This window comes from Oryzias latipes, chromosome 18, assembly GCF_002234675.1.
Source record: "Oryzias latipes chromosome 18, ASM223467v1".
Lineage (NCBI taxonomy): Eukaryota > Metazoa > Chordata > Actinopteri > Beloniformes > Adrianichthyidae > Oryzias > Oryzias latipes.
The window spans coordinates 23,078,017-23,093,216 of NC_019876.2; the positions used below are offsets into that span (position 1 = coordinate 23,078,017).

Genomic DNA, 15,200 nt, shown 5'->3' on the forward strand with positions numbered 1-15,200 from the left:
CCATCAATAAGAAACAGGAACAGGCCTCTGCTCTCTTCTCAGTGACCGTGGTAAAAATAGTATGCAGGCACCTCGTGCCAGCACTGACTGACGGCCAGCATTCTTTCAAGGGAAAGTAAATAATTTTAGATTTTTAATTGTCGTTGTACTTCAACAATTTTCCTGCAGAAGACTTTGGCCCTTACCAAAAAAATTTAAGCTTTTTTGTTCTAACTAAAGCCTTTTTTTCAAACTGACAACTTTTTGCAGTGTGTTCTTTATAGTGCAAGAGCCTGGCTATAATTATCCCTGCTGTGGAGCACCCCCACATGCCCACAGTGCCATTGTGCCCCGCTCAAAGTCACTTGTTCCACCCGGCAGAGGGAACGGAAGGTAGGAGTCGTAGAGACAAAGAGTCTTCTCTCTGAACAAGAATGTACATTTTTGAGTAACAGTAATGCACATGCTCAAGTGAACTTATTTGTCGTTTCGATGATGTTGGGTTCACTGAGCGGGTCAGAGGGTCAATCCACGCGGGTGTGATCTTACAGTGAATAACAGCAGTGACTCTGCGTGGGACACTTCCAAGAAGGCTTCATCTCACCGCTCCTCCTCACCGTTCCTGTCATCATCTGGCTGTTGCCCCGCCCACAGCATCTCCTTTGCCGTTTGAGTCAGGGATGCAAGGAATGGAAGATCACTGGAGAACATTCAGACCTCATCTCCACGAGGACAAAGGTGGTGCAGAAGCAACTGTTCATTCTGCGGCCTCCTCGACGATCCCCCTCCCCGAACACTCAGACCTCCTCTGTTACACGCTCCAGTCGCACCCTCAAAGCCTCTTCAGTCGGTTACAGGTCCTCAGGGAGGAGGGCTTGCTCCTGGACTGCACATTCCATGTCCAAGGAAACATGTTCCGGGCCCACCGGCTGCTTTTGGCAGCTTCTAGCCAAACCCCCCAAATGTTTTTAGGCTCAAAGCAAAAACCACAGTCTGAAGCTGAAGAAAGCTCTCACTGCTTGACTCCTCTTGGGCTGAGAGCTGCTTTGGAGTTTGCATATAGTGGGAAAGTGGACTTGAGTGGGGAGGAGGGTGTGCAGGAGGTGCTGGATGCTTGTCAGCATCTGAACTTTTAAAGGCTACGAGAAAGGAGCAAGTCAGGGGTCACGACCTCAGCTGAAAAGGAGACAAAAAAGACTCTGGAGAACATCAGGAACCTGTGGGACAGAGGAGAGGGCTGTGACATCACGATCCGAGCAGAGAGTGGGGAGAGCTATCCAGGTAAGATGACAGACAGCAGAGGAGAGACACATTTGTCTGAACTTTAATGGACCAAACTAAAAGGCTTAAACATAGTTTTTATGGGTATCCTCGCAGGTAAAAATATAAAGCTGACCACGAATTTGACCCAAATATCCCTACAAGTCTGAGGCCTTTGTCAAAATCGCCTTCATGGGTCCTTAAGGGCTTGGGCAAACCTGTACAGGGTATGCAGGAAACCACTTGGTAAGGGCCTTGAGGCTAAATGTTGATGCACATTTTTTCCACCAGCATGCTGTGAGCAACAGGTCAATCAATGCAAACACTTAGTAAATAAGGGTGAAGTAAGGGGTGTCGTACACATTTTATCCGTGCAAAACCCTGCAAAACGTGCAAGGATCCCAGTTCTTGCCAATGACCAGTACCACAGCATCACCTCTACCTCAGTGCGCGTAACTGCCCTTACAGATACTTCACAATTCCCTTTCCACACTCACGACAATAGTATGCTCCTTTGTCATTGCCATCCGAGCCTCACGGTAGCTGCAAGACACACCTGCGCTCCTCCTAAAGGCCATGTCACACAGTCACGACATACATTTTGCGTATGTTCCACGAATAACGTTTTGGTCTGTAATGATACATGTGTGACATAGATAATTTGTAGGTGTTTCTTGCTTTCGTCGATGTGTACAGATGTCCGTTGAGAGTTTCAGCTGACAGGTCTGGACATGAATTTACTTTTTAGCAGTTCAAAATTTTTGGTTGCTTGGGAATTATGCCGTTTTTCTGTATTTTATATATTTTACACGCAATTTTTATGTAAATCTGATAGAATGGTGCATGATTTTTGTGAGATGCACACACGAATTTGTGGCTCTCCACGACCATTCCATGTACCACCATTGTATAACGTTTAAATTGCACATCTGACTCACATATCACATCAAGATTACATAATTGACTCACGAATCAATAATGAATTGTATATGATCACGCACCGTTAATGTTCAACGTTACTTTACGTATTCTTTGCATGGTTTATTCGCACTACATCTGTAGTATTAAATGTGGTACATTTGTGATACAAATGTGAAAATGTTATGTAAAGACCACAACTTTTCACTTTTTCCACGTCTATTCATATATGACTATGAGGGATTCAGCGGCCAAAGAGGACAACAGAAAATTTATCAAAAAATGAAAGTTTAATTTTTTTCAAAAAAATGTAAATAATTTACAAACTTGGCCCTTAAAAGAGGTCAACAGAAACATAATTAACTCAGGCAACAAACTCAATTTCAACTAATCCAACTGAACAGACCAAGTAACAGAAACAAACTGACCTCCCCAAAGACACAACAGGGGAATATATATGGTGATCAGACCACATGAGAGACATGGGGGAACCAACAACATTTAACAAAGACATAAGACAAGACTAAACCACAGAATGTGGTCCCCTAGTGGAAGAAAACAACAATAGCAGTACAAAATTAGATAAATAACCAACAGAAGCAAAGCAGATGACAATTACACAAGTCAGTGGTTTCTTCCTTGGAGGCTTCTGTGGAGGCGCCTGCCCAATTGCCTGACTGGATCATTTAAAGGCTGTGATGGCTTGACTTCCCCTTTTGGCCTCACAGCACAGTTCCAGGAGCAGAACATCAGCCACACCCGCAGCGACCAGTAGCACCCTCAGCACTGGCAACTCAAACACAGATGACATTAAATACACAAACCAAAATGAGTAAACTAAACAAATAGATTAACATGTGCTACAAATAAATACTGAAAACAAATAATAAATGTATATTTTAACCCAAAGAAATGTTTGCATTTATTTAAGAATCTAAAGCAAAAAACTTGTTAAACAGGAAGTGTGGAGGGGGGGGGGGTGTGGGTGTGGCAGGGTATGCTACCATCACAATGACAAATTTAGGTTATGCCATTTCTTAACAAATGTTCTATGAATTAATTTTGTTGTATTTATGCCCCATGTCTTCAGTTTGTAGATCATGATTGCCTGAGACAAAGAAGGCCAGCTGTTTTAGCTAGTTCTGATCCAACGTGAAGATCCAATGAATAACCACGTGTAGAGTGATATAACAACCCAGCACACCCAGAAGTGAGGGGGATCCTCCTGATTGAAATGACGCTGAAGCTTCACTTCTGTCTAACTGAAAAACACTTTTAGAGACATTTCAAACAAAGATCATTCACATGTTTGCAACAAATGTTCACATACCAAAAAAAAAAAAAAAAGGTACAATAGTTTTGAATTTCTACAAAGTTTATCGATTGTTTATGACAAAAAATGTTCACTCAAAAAACAAAAAAAACAACACTTTTACGTTCTGTATTACTCTCAAATTTTCAGTTGTTTATCAAATGATACATTTGAGTTACATCTGTTGAATTTATTCTTTTCCAATCAAGTCTCAAGCCTTTGAATTTATAGATGAATTATTAGTCATCATAGAACTTCCATAAACAATTTGTCAACCGACTTTGAGGGTGTGACTGGAGCATGTAACAGAGAAGGTCTGAGTCTTTGGGGAGGGGGAACGTTGAGGAGGCCGCAGAATGACCAGTTGCTTCTGCACCACCTTTTTCCTCGTGGAGATGAGGTCTGAATTTGTCAACTAATTGTCATTCTCAAATGCTAAGACAACTTTTATTTTTAGACCTGATAGTGATGCTTGGAGATGAAAAATAGGCATAAACAAATAAACATTGATCACAAATTCTAAAGTCTTTGATGTTGAATCTTAAGGTCATAAGGTTAAGTCCCATTTGTGGCCTGATCTGGGATCTCAGTCCCAGTCCTGGTCCTACTAGTCCACCATCTCTGCATCTGTTACTCAAACTTGCCTAAATTAATTGGGCATCATCAGGTTTGCACAAAGCCAAAGGATCAGGGAAACCCTGCAGGACTGTGGACCTGCGGAGGAAACTAGTATTAAATTCAAATTCAAATGTATTTATAAAGCCATTTTATAATATAATATAAATACACCTTAAAGTGCTGTAGATGTAAGAACAAACGGCCTAATAATAAAAACAAAAACACCCTACCAATACATAAGGAATGAAACCCCAACCACAGATCAAGCCCCTTGTTTAAAAAAAGAAAAGAAAAAAAGAAAGAACCCTTAAGACGCTATCAGCCCTATCCCCCTGTTGCCTGTGCGTCCTGACCCAACGAAGGGACCCCACCCAACCCCAGCCTCCCACCAACCAGAAGGGACCAGAGCAAGAGAACTATGGGGGCAAAAGAGCACGACACCTAGCCCCCCCCCTCCCAGCCTGAAAACAGACATCCCAGGCAATAGTTTGAGAGCAAGTTTAATAAATTAATTAAAATTAAATAAGATCATAGTAATGCTATTAGTAAATAGTAATAATTCACAAAAACGAGTAAGACTAAGATAACATACACAATACAAATAAAGACATAGTAAAATTATAAATAGCACATTAAAATAAAACCAAATTTAAAAGCTATTTAAAAACTAATTTAAAAAGATGAGTTTTGCTGGGTTTTTTTAAAAAACCTCCACAGTGGATAAGGTCCTCATGTCCTGAGACAGGCTGTTCCATGGACCTGGCCTGTAGTGCGGAAACCTGGCTTCACCATGGGTTTCTGTTCGAACTCTTGGCATTTCAAACAGTCCTGCACCTGAGGACCTGAGGGCTATGAAGGCTCATAAGGTCAAAGTAATTCAGATAAAGAAGAGGGTCCAAGACCATTAACACTCTTTTAGACTAATGAAATAATCTAAAAAATGATCCTAAAGCTGACCTGGAGCCATTACAGGGACTTTAAAAGGATTTTAATTTTAGACATATCCAGTTCTCTTGAGCTGAATACATTTGAATCGGTTAGTTCAAAAGGGGTCCAAGTCCAAGAGGTTTGTTTTTCCAGGTATTTTAATTGCATAGCTTAAAGGGAGGCTACACCAAATGATTAATACTTTACCCAGATTTAGCACCAGTCCATAGCTTACAAATGCTATAATATGAAGCTCTTCACTTTTATAATTTAAGAGGACCAGCAAACTAAAGTCTCTGGACTTGGGCCCTTCTTGAATTAAACAGGGACGCTGCCATATTGGATAACTAGTGCTCCCATCTATGGGATAAAGCTAAACCCATGCAAGAGAGGCCCAAGTCCAGGAATGTTGCACTTAATGCATTTTAAATGTCAAGCATGGTCAATACATTACAACGGACTTGGGACTTTTTTTCACATAATCAGATAGCTTTTCCCTTGAAGACCATTGAACATATAATATCTCTATTTTTTAAAATTGTGGACTTGGACCCCTTTTGAACTAACATATTCATTTACATACTAGTTTTGTTTCTCCCTCTGCTTCAAGACCCCAGCAGAATTGAAAAGGTTTGAAGGAAAATACAACAAATCCATGAAGGTCATTACTTTTTTTCAGCAATTTTAAAAATGAAACGTTTTCTAATGAAGTTAGGAATTTCTGTGATTCATTCATTCATTCATTCATTCATTCATTCATTCATTCATTCATTCATTCATTCATTCATTCATTCATCTTCTAAACCCGCTTTGTCCCTTTCGGGGTCACCAGAGTCTATCCCAGCCACTCGTGGGCGAAGGCAGCAGACATCCTGGACAGGTCGCCAGTCTGTCACAGGTTTCTGTAATTTAGTTTACTTCTAAGAAAATGCATTTCCAAATGCAATTGTAAATCCATTTCTAAATCCATTGTTAAACACGTGCAAATTTGATTGAAAATGCATTTACAAATAATAAAATTTATCAAAAAAATTTATATAATTTATATAAAAAAATACAATTCATCTTTAATGGGCGGTCATAGTGCAGAGGTGGAGCGGTTGAACTCTGATAGGATTACCGATCATCAAAAATTTGTTTTACTTTTTCCCAGACTCTTCTGGTTTTCCCTAGCTGAGATGAAAACACCTGTTAGACATTAAAAACCAGAATATTCAAATGTCCGAAAATTTTATGAGGCATAACCACTAATTTAAAACTACCATCTGCTCAGAAAAGACTTCCTTTTCTTTCAGCTGTTGTCACTGTTATTAAACACAGAGCTTATGGGTGTCCTGTCACAAAAAAAAGAGTTTATTTACCATAATTCTTTTGTAAAACTGTTCAGCTTCACAACAGAAATAACCCTCTTTAGTTTTAACATTTTACTTTGAAATTATTTTGGATTTGGAATTGATTTTTTTCAAGGAATGAAATCTAAATCAAAACTAACTAAAACTTAAGAGGACAAACAAAAGAGACATACATCTTTATATAAAATGCAAGACTTAATATTTGTAAAATACGATACCAAGAATATTTTTATGGGTTTCTTTTCGTTAACCCTTTTTCTTTTGTAAAGCTTTGAAAATAGGGATGTACTTTTGTCACCAATCTCATTATTATTTTTGCCTTTTTTAGAAAAAGACAAAAAGCACGGTTCTCATGAGAATACTCAAGGAAGGTTATGTACAGTTCAGAAAAGAAAAAGACTGCAGCAGCTTTGTTTGTAATGATAAACCTGATCATCTGATCAGGAGTGAACACATTTTTAGTTGCCTTTGTTTTCAGTTGTGTTGGTGCCAGAAATATTTTATATTGAGCTAAAACTAACAATATTAATAATATAAAGTCCTCTATAAGTCCTGCTGAAACTGGACTCAAAACAATATTTTTTCACACTACAAAAGTATTGATGTTGTGCATCTCTTAATAAACAATGCAATAGTCATATTTGAAGGTTATCACTAAAAGTTACAATTTGATCACAACTGGCTCAGTCAGTTTCGTGCTTTAAAAAGAAATGTCATATGATGAAAAAGGTGGTGGTTTTGGGTATAAATATTGAGAAATTTCCAGGCACATGACCGCAGTCACAGTTGTTCAGCATCTCCTTTGTGAGTTTGTTTCTTTTAGGATATTCTAGCCTTTTCATGTGTAAAAGAGTCTGGGTTCTGGGTAAATCACCAGCAGAACTTGTTCAAGTGGGTGAAAATTCCATTTGTGCTGGACACTGATCCACCTCAGGCTGCCGATGTTTCCCGGAACAGTTTACAGTCTTCTGCTATATCAGCTGCTGGTTATGCAGGCAGACGGAGAAAGTAGAGTCACAGTCAGGTCAACAGTTTCTGAGGAAACTTTCTCCCTTTAACTCCAGGTGACTCATTCTTCGATCTGTTGTGAAGGATTTGTATGTCTTGTTACAAAAGAACGTGACAGTTTTTCTGACTCATTTGCTGTCCTCCATGCCAAAAGAATTCCCAGGAACTTCTTCAGAAATTCACACAGTGGGCTGCAAAGGTTGAATGGACTCCCATCCATGTTTTGGGTTTTCTCTGCAGAAGAACGTGTGATGAAGTTTGTAAAAATGTGTTTTTTTCCTTGTTTGTTTGCAGCTCATCGCCTGATTTTAGCAGCTGGCGGGGACTATTTCCGGGCTCTCCTGTGCGGAGGCTTACGGGAGTCCAGAGAGGACGTGGTGTGGCTGCGGGGCGTGCCTGGCTGGGTGCTCGAATCCATTCTTCACTTCTTGTACACGGGTCAACTGTGGCTGGGCTGGAGTCAGATATGGGAGCTGACAGGTGCACTGCTGCAGTTTCAGCTGGAGGGGGCGCTCTCGCTCTGCACAGACTTTCTGAGGGAAGGAATGGATGAGAGCAGCTGTGCAGATGTTCTGGTCCTGGCTGAGACTCACGGGTTGGTGCAGCTGGTTCAGGCTGCAGAGGATTACGTTCTGACCCACTTCCAGAAGGTTTCTGCAGAGGAAAGCTTCAAGGCGGTTCCCCTCGTCCTCCTCAGCAGGCTGCTGCAGAATGACTCCCTGTGTGTGGAGTCAGAGGTAACATGCTTCCATCTTCTGCTTCTGTTCTGATATTTTCAGACAAAACATGTCCTGCATTTACAATTTATTTCCAAATTTCTATGTTAAAAGTTAAACCAACAAACCAAACATCAAACCAAACCAACCGATTCATTAAACTCTTACAAATGAACAAATATTTCCTTAATATTATGTCTAAATAACCTAATTATTCATTCATTTAGCTGTTAGTTGTTTGTTTATTTTGCCTTTTCTTTGTTTAATGTGAAAATCTGAAAAAAAAAATCAATTTATCAAGTCAGTGTTAGCATTATCTCTTCACTGAGACATAATTCATAGCTCATTCTTTCAAATGTCTTGGACCTATGAACAACAGTTTAGAAACTGCATTTGTATGAAACACATAACATTCATATTGGTTTAAATGTATAGCATTACAGCTGAAAGTCTGAATGAATTCTAACTCCTCTGTTGCCTTGTGAAGTTCAAATCCACAGTGGAATCATACCAAAGAATGAGACCCTGTGCCTCCATGCTTGACATTCAACATTAAAGACCCACTCCAGTCATCTTCTGATCTATTTTCAAAGCGTTCCCAGTGGTCTTTTCATTATGATGATGCTGTTTTTAGCCTAAGGCAAAAAAAAAAAACCTGTTGTTTTCTAGGACATAATTTATGCAAAGCAGCAGGAGTTCATTAGAAATTTGCCTCTGAGTTCCCTTCACCCATAACTGAGAGATCTTTGTTTACACACTTTCCTGCTAGCTTACAGTCCCTCACAACCCCAGTTTGGGTTTACCAAGAGATAAAAGTCTGAAAATTGTGAATTTACTGAATTTATTTTAAATCCTTTACTTATCTCTGATAGTTAGTTAGAATCATGTGAGAGCATTGAAAGCTCTGCAGGATTTGTCCAGAACTGCAGAGAAAATGTGACAATGTGAGCAGCAAAATGCAGAGAGCACCAAAACAAATCTACATATTTTCCATTGTTATACTTGTGAGAACTGTGCAGTTTGGTTTTGTTAAAACCCGACACTTAAACAGACTGAAGGTAAATAACTAAACTAAATACTGTCAATGATGCAAAAAAATAAAAATAAAAGAAGAGTGGGACATGGTCATCGTCAAAGCCTCTTTATATCAGATGGAGGTGTTCAGGGCTGTGGTTGGTTGGGTGGAGGACCAGCCTGAAGATCGTCTCCCGTCTCTACCTGACCTCCTCCGCCATGTTCGTACTCCACTCCTCAGCCGATCGGAGCTGCAGGAGGTTCTCCGCTGCCCCCTCCTACTCGGGAGCCCCGAGGCGAAGGGTGCAGTCAAAGTTCTGAAGAGCTTAGTGAATGGGAGCTACAGAGGTCCTGAATGTGGACCTCGCACCCCAAACCAGGTTGGTGCCTCCTGACTCCTCCCTGACCAGAACATGAGATATCAGTAAAGGCTGTGCCACATCTTTCTTTCCAGGTCCTGGCTTTGGTTGGGGGTGACACTGTGGATGAGGATTTCATGAAAAGGGTTCCCAGCCGGACTGTGTGGTCTGCTCAGCAATTCCACCGTGGGCCCGGCCTGATTAGAGAAATAGAGTGGAAACTTGTGACAAACATCCCTGAGCCAGCACGTTTCAGGCACTGCGTGTGTCTTCTCAACAGCAAACTTTACGTCTTAGGGGGGCGCAAGTATTATGGGTCTTTGGATGTCCTCAAGTCTGCTTTTAGGTAAGACTGGATCAACTGAACCAGAACCACTGCAGGACAGCTGCTGTTTCACTCTATGACAATATTTAAAACTAAAACAAACAAATCCAAAACTATGGCATTAGTAATTTTTGTTCTGATTAAAGGAAGTAAGTTTGCTCACAGGATCAATATCTTTCACAGGTTTGACGTCTTGCAGAAGAAATGGGAAAAACTGCCGGACATGTTGCGCCAAAGGGACTACTTTTCTGTAGTGTGCCTGAGGGGAAGGATTTATGCTCTTGGTGGAAGCTGGACCCCCAGTCGGTGTCTGGATGAGGTGGAGAGCTACTGCCCTGAGGAGAACTCCTGGAGGTACTATTCAGAAAAAGTAAATTGCATGTTTATTATATTAACCCAAATATTAATTTGTGTTTTATGGTTTAACATTTCCTTAACAACTTGTTGTTTGGTGTACCCCAGCTCTTCCCAATAGGTTAGGCTCTGACAGTTCTGTGACCCTGAAAAAGATACTGCAAGTTAAGAAAATGGATGGATGGATGGATGGATGGATGAAAGGATGGATGGATGGATGGATGGATGGATGGATGGATGGATGGATGAAAGGATGGATGGATGGATGGATGGATGGATGGATGGATGGATGGATGGGTGGATGGATGGATGGATGGATGGATGGATGGATGGATGGGTGGATGGATGGATGGATGCTTTAACATTTGGTATTTATGTTCATGTGCCAACTGAACCATTTACGAATAGACATTTCCCCAACTCAACTTAATTGTAATGTGTTTAGATTTCAAACATTAGAGGTGGTATAAGCCTTGCCCCATTGCATATTGGGAAGTAATATATATATTTTTTTCTATATTTTGTTTTTTAAAGGTTGTGTTGGTTTTGTCTACCGTTGTGGGTGTGATGTTTGGTTGTGTGGTTGAGCTATGAAACACAAAGTAGTCGGTTTCCCACAGAAGGGACATTGCACTGCCACTACACTGTTGGCTTGTTCATTTCATAAATAGCATGCAATGAAGACAATGGACTTTGCACTTCTGCACATCCTTTCTTCTGATTGCTCAGGGGTCTTGATGTGTTCAAAGCTTACATCAGGATATAACCTCACGTAATACAATGGTAGTTACTTGCACTACCATTTACTTAGTTAATGGTAGTTACTTGCACTAACTTAGTTAACTCCTCCATCCTATTAGCATGTGTGCAGACATGACAGTACCACCTCAAGCTAATCATTTTCTGAATTTAAACTGAATTGTTTTAGTTGGGGCAACACAATTAACTTGAAGAAGTGAAGAACCCTATTAAATGGAGTATCTTCTACATTTAGGCAGAATCTGAATTGTGTTATATGTTAAAATGAAACTTGACCTCAGGTAGTTATCCTTTGTATGCTCAGTGGGGGATGGATCATCAGCAACCTTTCGTCCTGGGCTATCAAACTTGACCTATTAGGATGTTTTTGATCAGAATAGCTTTTGATTTCAGTAAAAATGAGCATTCAACAAATGACTACTTTAGAATCTATAAAATGTTTTGAAACTTACTAACTTTATATCTTAATTAATTGTATTATTTGACGGGTTTGATTTTTGAAAAAAATACTGTTATCTTTAGGTCTGTTTAATAAAATGTATCATATTCTGAACGAGCTGTAAACTTCCGTGCTTCAGAGCAATCCCACGTGACGAAATGCGTTTCCCTACCGTGAAACAGTGTGACGCGTATCCCCTTACCGGTAGAAGGATAGCCAGCACTAAGTTGCCACTGCTCCTCCTTAAAAAGAACACTTTCGGACACCACTGCAGCTTCAAATGCCTCTATAATTGCAGCAATAGGGGGAAGCCAGAGGGCTAGGGCAGCAATTTGGAATCCGCCTTAGATTTTCAGTTGGGCTGACCCATGAGTCAAGTCGGATCATACTTGGGTTTGTTACATTTATCTGAGCAAATCTAGTAGGTCTGGTTTTTAGTCAAACTGTAACAGCATCACTGATATATCCTGTTGCACCAACTGGTTATCATTTAGATCTCCCAAAAAAAAAAAGGTAACACATTTGATTTGGGTGGAAATATTTTCTATTTTTATATTATGTTCAACCGACAAGTGATTTTTTTTTGAGGCATCACAGTGCTGCGGGCCATGACACTGACATTATGTGTAAAAAAGGAGGCAATATGAGAAATGATGAAAATTGCTCCAAAAACTGCAGACATCGATTTAGTGTACAATCTGAATGCAGAAAAAGCTTGTGTAGGTTTATTCTTCGTTGTCCGTTTAGAACTCACCACTGTCTTTTGTTTCAGCAACTGTCCTGGCTTCCCCTATCCTCCCGACGTCAACTTCACTGGCTATTGTACATTTTCAAATGTATTAACCTCAGCTACCCACAATATCTCAAACAACATCTAATTCCTTTTCAGTCTTCTTATAATTTACGTCATGCAGATTAAATCTTTTTTGTTGTTCCAAGAGTTAAAAAAGAAATGGGTAAATATTCATTTAATTACAAGGCACTCTGACCGGAACAATCTTCCTCCATTCATTCGCTCTTTAACCTCATTCTTTGCATTTAAAAATGCCTGTTTAGTACATCTCCAACACTCATGTAACTGTTTTTGATTTAATTTGATTTCTTTTCTGCTTTTTATTTATTATTTTTGTTTCCTTACCTTAAACTAATTGCTAGTAGGTGCAATGTTTGTGTGGGTGTGTGTGTGTGCCTGCTCGTTGTCTTGTAAATTTTAAGTTTTTCTCTGTTTTGACATATGTAAAGTTTGCTCAACTTTATCTGTCGGTATTTGCTTGTTTTGTTGTATGTTGAGGACCCCCTTGAAAACGAGATGACACATCTCAAGGGGCTTATCCTCCAAACAAATAAATTGAAATTGAAAAACTCAAAACTAGAAAATACAGCCCAACATGACCTGCAGAAACAGCACCAAGGTCTGTTATGTTTTTTGTGAGATTGCCTCACACTGCAGCAACATTTCTAAAGTGACCACTTCCTTTGTCCATCTATATTTACTGTTAACAACTGTCAGTGGAGCAGTGAGTGTCTGCTGCTTGTCTTATGCCACTGTGCTCTTATAGAAACCTGCTTCCTGCTTTGGACACTATGCTTCCCGTTTGCGCAACATTTAAGTGAAAACAGGTTTATCCAAAAAAACTGAGGGGGGGGGGGGACATGACAATTTGACCTTTTTTCATTTGTTGGACATCGTACATTCCTGTTTGTCCTTAAAAATTCCACTCACAAGACCCTGGCAGAAGACTTTCAGATGAACAATCAAAGATCAATCAAGGATAAACCGGTTTGAGGTTGAGAGTTCTGGAACATGTTTGCTGCGTGCGTCTTCCCCTCTGTTCCTATAGTATTCTAGCTCAAACCACCACCATCCTTGGCTGTGAAGATAGTTTTGAGTGTTTCATGGTTTCGTCTAAACATCTTTAAGAGTTGAGTCTCAACAGAGCATTTCATGGTACAAGAGTCCTTCAGGTTTTCTTTGGCACATCCTGTCCAGTCAACAAAATTTCAGGTTTCTAAAGCAGGAACATGTCAAGGGTGATCAATGGGAATAGGATTTGAGCTTCATATATGTAGACTTTTTTTCATTTTTTTGTATTCATTTAATCAGTAAACAGTTTAAAAATCTCTTTATTTAATTGTATTGAAAAATCTGAGAAGAAAAATGAACAGAAACTTTTTCTTAAATAACACTTTAACGTGACAAAAGATGAACTCTTAGTGGATGCGGTGTTTTTTTAATTAAAAAAACAGTAAATCTCTAATGAGAGGTTTCCTCCACCCTCAGGCAGGATCACCCTCTGGACACAGCCGTCTATGGCCACGCTGCTGCTGTTCTTGAGGAGCAGATCTACATCTCCGGAGGCTGTGACTCCCAACACAGTTGTTTTCCCACCATGTGTGGTTATGATCCAGTCCGGGGGTGCTTCCCCAGGGCCCCCATGAGCGCGGGGCTTGGACGTGCCGGCCATGCCATGTTGGTCCTGGGGAGCAGATTGGTGGTAGCTGGAGGGCTGCAGCCCCTTTGTCCAGGCTTTGGAGACCAACTCCTCTGCGAGGTTTATGACCCTCGGAGTGACTCCTGGTCTTCCTTTCCAACCTTGCCTCGCCCTCATCTGTCCCCTGGAGCTACCGTACATGATGGACGCCTGTATGTGGTCGGAGGGTCTTCAGCAGACACAGCCAGAGATTCCAAATGGGTTCATTGTTATGATTCCAAAAAGGGATGCTGGGAAAACCTGGGTGCTATGCCATTTCCCTACACTGATCTGGCAGTTTGTTTCCTGCCATCACCTGACCTGCCTGTAAAACAACTCAGTCATCAGTAAATCCTTTTCCAGTTAGTTTTTCATCCACCGAGGATATGAGTGAATCTGTGTGTTTATGATAAATACAGCACTAAATGTCATACCTAACCTACTCCTTAATTCTCATTCCCTCCAGAATAACCCATATAGACAATTTGAACAGAGATGAGAAGCAGACTGATCTGTCTGCAGCAAAAAAAAAAAAGGAAAAAGAGGAGGTGAGAAGAAAAAAAATTTGTGAGGTAAATGTTCCAAGAGGTTTATTGGTTCTGTTCAAGTCCCTATTTTGCTGTTTTCAATTGGACTCAGCAGAGCAAATTCCTAGTTCAGCAAACAGGCTGCAAAAGAAAACAGCAACCATATTTTCTGAGTATATGTTTTTTTCTGTGTGTGCATAGTTTGGCCAAGGGTGCGATTTACACTCAGGTATGACTTTTTAAAATAAATAGCAACAACCACTAGAGGGAACTGTAGGTATGGATATCAGTATTTGTTACTGACAGCAATGCAGAAGAAGCGCTGCTCATTCTTACGACAGGCTTGGTGGAATTGTTCCAAAGGGACTAAGTCCAAAGCTGACCTGTGAGCATGTCATTTATACTATGTTAAATTAAATAATATTTTAGAAGTTTCTCTCAAAAACTGCGACTTCAGTGAGACATGACTTTTTTCATCCTAATGTTTGTTTTTTGGGGATGCTGTGGCTTTGTCAGGGTCTGGTAGAGATGTCCAGCTTGACACCTCCTTCTTGACACGGCATTGACTTTTTCTAACTGGAAGTGTCGCTCAGTAGGGATTTGAGTGGACTGCAAATCACGTGACCGATGGAAACAAGGCCTCGTTACGTCCCCACTTGTCGAGCACATTGACAGTCTGTCAGTGGTTGAGCGGTTTGAAGAGCGATTTAACCCTTGTGCTATCCTAGGCACTTTAACGTTGGGAGTTGGGTCATCCAGACCCACTAGACAGTGCGCTGAACCTTTTTTCTTCAATGATTTGTGATCTTCACTGGTGTCCATGGATTACATGAAATCTTTCCAGCTTTATCCACCTTTGTCA

The 15,200-nt window shown here is 40.4% G+C and overlaps 1 protein-coding gene across 3 annotated transcripts; it reads left to right on the top strand.

The window, feature by feature from the left end:
• Positions 1-95: 95 nt before the first annotated feature.
• Positions 96-14,346, top strand: LOC101155818 (kelch-like protein 33). 3 transcript variants are annotated; one of them, XM_020699711.2, is made up of 7 exons: positions 99-372; positions 531-1,260; positions 7,669-8,111; positions 9,242-9,484; positions 9,559-9,809; positions 9,972-10,142; positions 13,622-14,346. In XM_020699711.2, the coding sequence occupies exons 3-7, from the start codon at positions 7,920-7,922 to the stop codon at positions 14,160-14,162; spliced, it is 1,398 nt and encodes a 465-aa protein (XP_020555370.1). In that variant the 5' UTR covers positions 99-372; positions 531-1,260; positions 7,669-7,919; the 3' UTR covers positions 14,163-14,346. The 3 variants fall into 3 exon arrangements, with proteins under 3 accessions (XP_020555373.1, XP_020555370.1, XP_020555372.1); XM_020699714.2 differs by having other exon boundaries at positions 96-1,260; positions 9,972-10,158; positions 13,622-14,176; XM_020699713.2 differs by lacking the exons at positions 99-372; positions 531-1,260 and having other exon boundaries at positions 8,011-8,111; positions 9,346-9,484.
• Positions 14,347-15,200: the final 854 nt, after the last annotated feature.

What these genes read in the sequence shown, in the direction of transcription:
- LOC101155818 (XM_020699711.2), top strand. Translation starts at nt 7,920, where the DNA reads ATGGATGAGAGCAGCTGTGCAGATGTTCTGGTCCTGGCTGAGACTCAC. An exon ending in GACCTCGCACCCCAAACCAG is followed by an intron (nt 9,485 to 9,558) that starts GTTGGTGCCTCC and finishes CTTTCTTTCCAG; the next exon opens with GTCCTGGCTTTGGTTGGGGG. An exon ending in GTCCTCAAGTCTGCTTTTAG is followed by an intron (nt 9,810 to 9,971) that starts GTAAGACTGGAT and finishes TATCTTTCACAG; the next exon opens with GTTTGACGTCTTGCAGAAGA.